Source organism: Lygodium microphyllum, chromosome 22, assembly GCF_053477565.2.
Source record: "Lygodium microphyllum isolate KBCC chromosome 22, Lygodium_microphyllum_v1.1.10, whole genome shotgun sequence".
Lineage (NCBI taxonomy): Eukaryota > Viridiplantae > Streptophyta > Polypodiopsida > Schizaeales > Lygodiaceae > Lygodium > Lygodium microphyllum.
In genome coordinates this window covers 7,498,991-7,509,637 of record NC_141156.1, presented here as the reverse complement: position 1 = coordinate 7,509,637, position 10,647 = coordinate 7,498,991, and the positions used below count along the sequence as shown (strand labels likewise).

General features: G+C 38.7%; 1 protein-coding gene across 1 annotated transcript; it reads right to left on the bottom strand.

The window, feature by feature from the left end:
• Positions 1–224: 224 nt before the first annotated feature.
• On the bottom strand, positions 225–2,093 carry LOC148016868 (mavicyanin-like). Its single transcript, XM_087663202.1, has 3 exons — positions 1,961–2,093; positions 1,485–1,862; positions 225–864 (listed from the first exon to the last, which is right to left on the bottom strand). Exons 2-3 carry the CDS (start codon positions 1,720–1,722, stop codon positions 530–532), a joined length of 573 nt encoding a protein of 190 aa, XP_087519328.1. The 5' UTR covers positions 1,723–1,862; positions 1,961–2,093; the 3' UTR covers positions 225–529.
• Positions 2,094–10,647: the final 8,554 nt, after the last annotated feature.

Here is a 10,647-nt window from a genome sequence, read left to right as displayed (position 1 = left end):
GTATGTTTTCGCATGTAGACATCAGGGTACCTCGATGATACTGATAATACAATAGCAATTACATCGATTGTGATTTGAAAACACAATAAATTTGAGCACATATTTCCAACTTTGGCAATACACTGATGACACTATTGGGATTCTATTAACATAATGAGAATGAGAATGAGGACATCTGATGATGTTTAGTAATATCCTTAATTGGCATTATAAGGCACAAAGAATTTCAGGACAAATCTCGACTTTCAACATTAGAAAAAATCACAATTATGCTGTGTAATTATGTAGGAGGCTGCTAGTCTAGTAAATCAAGATTTTTTTGGTGGGGTGGGGGGGGGGGGATAAAGGAAGGGATTAATGATACTAAATCGAGCCTACGTGATCATCTCTTCGATATTACCAAAAAAGAGAGAGGCGTTAAGAGCTACATCTTCTGATTCAAAAAGGATAATCATAGCCAACTTAGATTCAATCCTACATGTTTTTCATCTATTGGGCTTCCTTCTCGCAAGGGCTATGAGGTCGAGATTTACAGCAGAGCAATGGTGAGGGAGAGCACAGCGGTGAGGGTGATGATCAGCGTTGCAGAGGGGGGAAGGGTGAGAGATGGCATGGCACTAGAAGGTGACGAGGAAGATGATGGCGCGGAAGCAGAAGAGGAGGAGAGCACAGTGACAGCCACCTTCTGGCCTTGGGTGCAGTGGGTGGGGACGCTGCAGAAGAAGTAGAGGGTGCCGGCACTGTCAAGGTTGACGACGGTCTTGCCATCGCTCCATGTGTGGATAGGATTGGAGCTGTTGCAGTTGTCATAGTCTGTCTTGCTCACCTCCACAACATTGTGGAAAGTGCTGTTGTAGCTGAACACTGCAACGCACACACACACACAGCGCACAGCACAAGGTGTCACACACACATCTATGTATCTTTGGTTGTGTATATATGTATGCATCAGGGCATATCCATAGAGGTACATGCATGTCTAAAACCTTCTTGCTTATATTTGTATATGCACATGCCAATCATGCACATGTTTGCGTATGCCATATCTGTATATATGTGGGTGTATATATGGGGGTGGGTGGCTGTGTGTGCACACGCGCCTATGCATAACCATTGTGGTTCATCTCCATACGTGGACACACACACACACACACACACACATATATGGGCGCATGCATATGCACAACTCTTGTGTTTTATACAGATGATTATATGCTAATTATGGAAGGCTCCTTGCATGTTTGTGTGTGTGTGTGTGTGTGTAAGCTAAGAGTTATCAATTCAGGCAAACAGATGTTCTAGCTAAAGAAACCCATTTCTAGGATTCAGAAGCAACGTATGAGCTTATCTACATGCAAATCCAGAAGCGATCTGTAAGCCATGTGCATGCAAATTCCATGGTGTACATGTATGTGCCTAAATGTGCATATGGATAATATGTGCGCGTGTGTGTGTTGTGGCTATGGCGGAAGGTGAGCACTTACAGAGGGTGTCTCCCACAACAAACTTCTGAGACGCTGCCCAATCGGTGTAGTTGACATTGACACGGGATGGCAAGCTCCAGCCAGGGGTGCCTCCCACCTCATGCTGTGTGGCTGCCTGCGCTCCCATCACCATCACCATCATCATCACTGTCATCATGCCAAATACCACAGGCACAGCAGCTGCTGCAGGTTTCCGAGACAAGGAGAGGGGCGATGCGGAGACGGCAGAGAGTGCCATTGAGAGGGGGGAGGGGAAGGGGAGGGGGAGGGGGAGGGTTAGGGGGAGAGGGACGGGGGAAGGGGGGTGCTTGCACTGCTTCTTCCCAGGCTCTCTCTGTGTGGGTCTCTCTCTCTCTCTCTCTCAAAGAGCAGCTGGACCTGCAACAGAGTGAGGGAAGCAAGACATTAGTAATAAACAAGAGAGAGAGAGAGAGAGAGAGGGAGGGAGGGAGGGAGGGAGGGAGGGAGATTGTTACAGCTATGGCGGCTGCTGCTCCTGTGTATCTCGTGCTGCTGCTGCTGCAAATGCTTCCTCCTCCTCCTCGTGCGTGTTATCATATAAATATAAATGTATATAAAAATGAACTACGCCGCGCCCTCCCCCGACCCAATGACAAAACAAGGCTTTTTTCTGCCCCTCAAAAGCCAAAAACAGAAATAAAAACCCCCCAAAAGGCCAAAAAAGCAAACCGACATCCGTTTCTTGGTGTACGTTTTCGCCCTTTTCCTTTTTATATTTTCTATTTTCCCTTCCTTTTCTTTTCCTTAATTCTCCTTTTTTTCCAATTTCCAAATTTAAAAAATCGGTTTGACCTTGACATACCCCCCCTCGCTCCTCTTTTCCCAAAATTCCTTCTCCACTTTCACACCCTTTCATCCCCCTTTGTTTGACAAAACCACTCCACTAGATGTGATCATTATTCAATGACCTTTCTATATAGACACTCAATTATGGTATTATCATATGATATGAGAGACTAGTGTTCCTTGCGGGCTTAGGTAAGTAGGTTTCTTTCCATTATTCTTAAAGATTGTTATGGTTTCACAACACTGGTATACTGATTCATCCTCATTCTTTGACAAGAATGCTCCACTAGATGTGATCATTCCATGAGGCTTTTATGTAGTTAGCTAAGGGCATGATCGCATTTGCATATGCTCGTCGATAGGTCAAGGATAGGTAGAGACTGCTGCTCCTTCTTCACTTAGGTCAAGATAGCTTTGTTTCCCATCATTTTTAAAGACACTATTGGTTCTACATTCCTACTAGACTAGTGTTCCTTGCGCGCTTGGGTCAAGATAGGTTTGTTTTCCATCATTTTTAAAGGCTATTGGTTTCACAATTGTAGTATTACTAGGTGGCTTGTTAGGTAAATGTCTCAATCTTGAAGATATAGTAGATCTAGCAATCATATTCTTGTTATTAGCCTAGGTAATGCAACCTTGACAAAAGTTTCTATAAGTAAAAATGCATGGAACTTAGATGTTATTGCAATGTGACTTGCATGTCCATTCATCATCTCTTGCTTCAAAAAGTTGACATTCCTATTAGCCTAGATGTGACGATAATAGAAATATCTAAGCAACCACATGTGAAACTTGCAACAATGTGATTTTCATCTCCATTCAAAGAATAACTTTAACATTGATAAGGTTGCATTCAAAAATCTAGACAAATCTTGCTTTGATTAAATATCACAGTTTAAGAATATAAGGGTGCCATCTAAGAGGGTACCCAATGCTATGCTCAAAACAATCATAATTTCCAAAAGAGATAACAATCCATTCATTCCAAGGGATGGAACAATTGTGCATAATCATAATTTCCAAAAGGGATAACAATCCATTCATTCCAAGGGATGGAACAATTGTCACACATCTACAAGCAAGCAATATACACATGTAGTTACAATTCATCCACCTTCTGTCTTTGGCAATTGCTTCTAATTCGTTACTAGCTAATTCTTACTTCGGATAACTAATGCTAATAAGGGTACCTTCAACATTAGGCATGAGTTATATCCATAAAAGATCTTATCTATAGTAAAGATAATGACATAAGCATTTCTTATTGCTTACGTGGCACACACTAAAATGAAGTGAAAACCTTTAACTTAATCCAATACTTAGGTATGAGTTATATCCACTAAATATATCGATGATAGTATTGGTAACAACATAAGCATTTATTATTTGCCCACATGGCACGCACATGTTATGAAACAAAAGCCTCTAACTTGGCCCAGTACTTAATATCTCAATACACATGTAACTTTCTTTAGATTTTAGTGCACTAAAAGTAGATCTGTAAAAAACTGATGACATAATTACATCTCTAGTTGATAGATTTGGTTGAAATTAGATGATACGGTGCAACTCAATAAATTTTATAGTAATACAGTAATATTAAGCTATAATCGCTCATATAAGATAATAGCTCATAGATGTCATGATACCATAGCATGTGTGCATCAATATACAGGGTATTAATATAAAAAAATCTAAAGCGTGATAGAGACATAGAGTGGATCGTGGGAAAGAGAAAGCATTTAGATGCTAAACATTGCATCATTACACCAACCTCAATACATTTGATAAAGCATGAGGATACACAATTGATGCAATGCTCTCACTTGTGCTCAAGGGACATGATGCTTTTTAAAAAAAGAGAGATAATACATAGTGCAAACTTATAATATGGTTCAGAAAGAGAGAGAGATTAATGCTAGTGTAATGTTTCCACTTTCTCGTTTCTGCCCTCCATGTGACCTCTAGCCTTGGGAGGGTGGGAATGTTTCAAACTTGAAAGGTTTTATAACCTTAGGAGTTTTTTTTTCCCACATCATCATTATGATTGAGCTTCCAGGATTTTGTGACTGACATTAATCTCCATAACCATCACTGCAACTTCATCATCTCTCTCTCCCCATATTTTCCAAGCAACCATCGTTCACATCGCCAAAGCGCCATGCCATCACACATATTGCGCAATCACATCATTCACATTAGCAATTAGCCTTAACTAGGACTTATAAAAGCCTTAGCCTAGGCTAACCAAATGACCTTTTTTCGTACTGCCAATTTGCTACTTGCACAGAGAGAGAGAGAGAGAGAGAGAGAGAGAGAGAGAGAGAGAGAGAGAGAGAGAGAGAGAGAGAGAGAGAGAGAGAGAGAGAGAGAGAGAGAGAGAGAGAGAGAGAGAGAGAGAGAGAGAGAGAGAGAGAGAGAGAGAGAGAGAGAGAGAGAAGGAGGATGATGAAATTAGAAGAAAAAGAGATAAGAAGGCAGGTAGAAGAAAGAACAAGAGAAGTAGAAGGGGGAGATATGAAGAGATAGGGGGAGGAGGAAGGAAAGGATAAAAGAAGGGAGAGAGTAGCAGAAGTAGGAAGAGAGAAGAAGAAGAGAATGGAGTAGTAAGGAAAGAGAATAGGAGAGTTGCAAAGAAAGAGGGTTGTGATTATCAATTCAGAACGATTATCTTTGACTGAACTCCACTCACATCAACTATAGCATCCATGAACATTTCTTTCATCTCCCCAAGATCTCCATCTTGATTCAAAGTTCCCAATCATACCCCTATAATATCAACGATGTTTGAAAGGCTAGTGTATGAGGACTCCCTATTCGCAATGGCTCCAAAAAGAGACGATATTTTGGAGCGGGGAATAAGGGAATTGCAAATGGAACTACAAGCATGGACAACATGTTGTCTCTCTCAACACAATCGTAAGTTCCTTTCATAGTTTAACATTCAAGGATTAGGAACACAAATAAAAGATCTCTTAATATTTGATTATAAATTTATGGTTTAACAAATAAGAGAATTAAGAATTCAAAAGAAATGAACGTTAGAATAAAGTAGAGACTATTAATTTAGATGATAAAATTTGAAAGTCATGATAAATTGCACGACATCACAATGCATTGAATAAACTCTTACTTTTAGTTGCATGTAAGCAAAGTGCATCAAATAAATCAAGTTTTGATTAAAAAAGGTCCATTGGAAACATCCATAACAAATTTTAATAAGAATTAGGAAGCAAGTAATTGCATCAGAAAATATTTTTTCTTGGTATTTGTGAATCATATAAACATAAGAACAAGTGGATTAAGGTAGTTAAAAGTAGTCCATATTTAAATTCATTAAGTAGAGGCACCCTATTTAATAGAGAAAATCCCACTTGTTATTAGTTGAGTTGAAATGATTGAATTGTGTACGTAACTGTTAGAAGCATAAGATATTCGAATCGACTCGCTTTGCCAACATAACAGAGTGAAGTACGGACTATTCCAAATGATTTTTTTCATCGTTTGTCTGTTATGACTTAAGTTACATGAATGAATGTTGTGATTAAAAATGCTAATTAAGAAAGATAATTTTATGTGTATAATATAAATGTGTTAAGTAAGTAGTTAACTAAAACTAGCCAACCAAGGGAAGCAGGAGGGTGAGATTCCCAATGAATCTTCCCTAAGGCAAGGTAGTCTCTATAAGATGAGGAATTCTTCATAGTTCGTTGTGTTATAGTATAGGAAACATTGGCCACATAGAATTAGTTAGTACCGTGACTCCATATCATTTTAAGGAAACAGAGTGAGACTCTGCCTTACAGGCAGAGGGTTGACATTCCATACTCCCCCTCATTTCTCATTCTCCTTTAACCAAGTGCGATAAAAGTCGGCTTTGGTTCAAGCAATCTAGCACACGTAGATGCTCAAAGATTGATGCTAGTTAATCTAATATGTAACCTTAGCTTACTTAGAACCTAGAATTCAAGTTGGTTCTTGTGGGAATAGCCATGACTTTTTGTTGCGAAGTGAACTCGAGAGAGTCTATATAGCAAACCTTGTGTTATTCGAGAGTACCAAGCAATGTTGCCTAGGAAAACATCTCGATGGACCACTAAATCTTGACACTGAGGACGTCTCAGAGTAGGCACGTCACAACTAGTAAAGAAAGTTAGAATGAATTATGCCCAACACATAAGCAAGTCTAACCACATTTCTTGAAGAGAGAGGTGCAAAATTTGGCCAAGTTCAAACACATATATGCTCAAGTCTACATCTTGTGTGTGTGTGTGTGAGCGCACGTGAATGCACATGTGTATGAGTGCAAGTGTGGGTGGGGAGAGAGAGAGACACACACACACACACACACACACACACACACACACACACACACACACACACACACACACACACACACACACACACACACACACACACACACACACACACACACACACACACACACACACACACACACACACACACACACACACACACACACACACACACACACACACACACACACACACACACACACACACACACACACACACACACACACACACACACACACACACACACACACACACACACACACAGAGAGAGAGAGAGAGAGAGAGAGAGAGAGAGAGAGAGAGAGAGAGAGAGAGAGAGAGAGAGAGAGAGAGAGAGAGAGGGAGGGAGGGAGGGAGAGATCACTAATGAATAGAAGTACATACATGCTCTCAAACATGGTTAATAATTTGATGAAATAACACAAATACCAGTCATCCTCCTCATGTAGCTTTGTGTACTACACATTATTACATGCATATGGCATCATGTAGCTTTGTGCACTACATATCATTATTATAAAGCTTCTTTTCCCATTGACTCTGTCAAGTGATACAACCATTGATAGTATTTTCTTTGTAGCAAGGCCATCCATAAGAAAACTACTCCAACAAGTGTTGCCATGAAAAGTACTTGTCGCAGGCTCATGCAAGCTCAATAAATGCAACATGTAAACATCATCATGTATCCTATATAAGTGTATATAACTACTACATCATTTGATTGTTTTTTTTAATAGTTGAGATCTATATTATTTTTCATTCAATTTAGATGTGGTCTTACACTATACATTCTCACAATCCCCAATGTTTCACCATTGTTATTAATGTAACCAAAAACCTTATTTCACAAGCCCCTACTAAAGGCTAACCATGCAAGGTTTATTTCGAGAGTGAACACAACTTTAAGCCAATTGGAGAAACATAAATAAGTCCATGCTATAAAAAAAAATGCAGGGCCAAGAAGATCACCAAAGTTGTAACATGTCATGATAGCATTATTGTGATAACCATGTGATCATAGGGTTCTCCACTCAGCAATAATCTCAGATAGATCCAAGCTTGATATAGCCCACTCTAATATAGAAGGCATTTACTCAGCCCACAAAAGGCCCACCCTAGAATGCTTATGCATGCATTTACCAGCCAATTGCACATGCAATCCTACCTACCATACAATAAAGTATGTTGAGCCTAAAGATATACGTACAATGTTTTGTTAAATACATCACACTATCTCTTTATTATTGTACTTTTTTAACTTACAAACCCACCTCAATTATGTAGCGCTATACATTGCTACATTACCTTTAGACCAACAATTTTATTAGAGAATGTGTGGTGAGCAAACACCATTAAGTTTATATTTATAGTTGTATTATTATTACTTCCCAACCATTTTTGCTTTTTGATAGTGTATTTGCCAAGTTTAGTGAATGGCATGTTGATGTAGCCTAGTTTAACTTGCTTTCTTCCTATAGATTCATGTTTGTTATAGAAAGAACAAGTACATTCAACTTAATCTTTCCTACATCATTAAGAAGAAGCTTGAGAATTTTGGTGCAAAGTTTGCATAATCTATGATTACTTCTCCTAATCCTTGTTATCAATGGGTGCCTCATGCAACCAAAGTTTCAAATTCTAACTCTCTAATCAATCCATGCAATTGAGTAATTAACATCTCTAGTTTCTACTTTGACATAGTTGCCATTTTTAGAACGTCTATGAACTACCAATCAAGCCACATGGATATCAATCACCATCTATGAGTAATTGACAAGGAATGATTATGTGTTTTCAATCTTCATCATTAGTTGGCCAACACTTCATCCATAATCAATAGTTCTCTTAAACACAAAAGGAAAAATTGACAAGCCTTCCTCCATATATAGCTTGCTTTTTTAGTTTGTGTCTTGTTTCCATTATTTAAATCCTTGCAACCTAGTTTCCAAGTGCATTGTGGAGTCTACATTAAAAAAAGTGCTTGTTTTTTGCATTAATGGTTTTGCTTACATAGTAATTGATTCATCCCTATTTTTTATATTTATTTGCATGTGTGGCTACTAAGTATAGTTGATGTAGATTTGATTTCCCTCTACAACACATTTGGGGGAGTGAAAGTGCACGTCAATAATAAAAGATCAAGGCATGCACTTTTTGCGAGGGTCCACATTATCTTGGACTAAGTTTCTTGAGATTACCAAGAGACAATGGACGCTTCTTCAGGTGGACTCTTAGGGAGGCCATCTCTCCCTCCTTGAAGGTTCAAGCGCTCTTCTAAGGGTCCACATAGGCCTTCTTTCACACTTGAGCTACCTTGGTATCTTTTTAGACTGCCTTGGTTTTCTCTTCCATATCTTCCAGCATTTTTTGGAAGATTTGACCCTCAAGGTGGGGTTGGAAAAATTTAGAGTAAATAGACACTCTTGCCCATACAATGCTTGAAAGGGAGTCATTCAATACTCTATTGATAGGAAGCATTGCATGCAAACTCCAGTAAAGGTGGATATTTTATCTATTTCTCTTGCTCTCTATTGTAATAGGCCCTTAGAATATCTTCAATAATTTGATAGATCCTTTTAGGCTGCCCATGTATTTGAGGATGATAGGCTGTGTTGAAATAGATTTGGGTACCAATGGCCTAAAGGAAACATGTCTAAAATCTAGAGGTGAAAAGGGAATCCTTGACACACTAACAATTTCCTTGGGTAGCATTATAGGTGAAATATTTCCTTCCAAACAACATAGTTGACTTAGAGAATCAACTACCACATTGTCCTTCCCTGGATGGTATTTGATCTCAAAATTAAATTTCTAAATTACTTCAATCCATCTTTTGTGCCTCATATTGAGGTCTAATTGGGTGAATATCCATTTAAGGATTTTGTGATCTGTCACAAGGGTGAATCACCTACCAAGTACATAGTGATGCCAAAGCTTTAGTGCATGGATCACAACTAATAGCTCCAAATCATGAGTGGCATAGTTCTTCTCATAAGGTTTGAGCTTGCAAGAAGAATAAGGTATTGGACCACCTTCTTAAGTAAGAATGCACCTTAACGTTAGTATGCTGGCATTAAGTATCACTTTAAAGTATTAAGAGAAGTTGACTAGATTTAGGATGTGGAATATCTTTGGAAAAGATCATCTTGTGAGGCCTAAAAATCCTTTGATTTCTTTAACATTCTGAGGCGGTATCCAATCTTGGATATCTTGAATAAGCCATTAAGCCAACTTTTTGAGTAATAATGCACCCAAGTATTACTATGCTAGCATTAAGTATCACTTCAAAATCTTAAGAGAAGTTGAGAGAAGATTCAAGATGTGGAAAATAGTGAGCCATTCTTTTAGCTTATCAAAGCTTTCCTACTCATGTATCATCCATACTATCTTCACTTGATTTTTAAGTAACTTAATGAGAGATGCACTACAAGAATATAGGGACGAAGAGAGAGGGAATAAACATGAAACATAATAAAGAAAGAGAGAAATAGAGAGAGAGAGAAAGGGAGAGAGGAGAATGAATGAGAAAACACGAGGGGGTAGAGAAAAACAAAGAGAGGGTTTGTTCCTGTTTTTTAATTTCTTATTTTTTTGTTTGTTTTTTTTACAATGATGTGTATCGAGGGAGAAAGAGAGGAAATGAGAGAGGGAGAAGAAGAAAGAAAAAGGAAAAAATAGAGAGAGAGAGAGAGAGAGAGAGAGAGAGAGAGAGAGAGAGAGAGAGAGAGAGAGAGAGAGAGAGAGAGAGAGAGAGAGAGAGAGAGAGGAGAATGAATGAGAAAATACGAGGGGGCAGAGAAAAACAAAGAGAGGGTTTGTTCTTGTTATTTAATTTCTTTTTTCCTTGTTTGTTTTTTTTACAATGATGTGCATTGAGGGAGAAAGAGAGGAAATGATATAAGAAATGAGAGAATGTGGTGCATTGAGGGAGAATGATAGGAAACGAGAGAGGGAGAAGAAGAAAGGAAAAGGAAGAGAGAACGAGAGAAAGAGAGAGAGAATAAACATGAAAGATAACAAAGAAATGGGGAAAGAGAGAG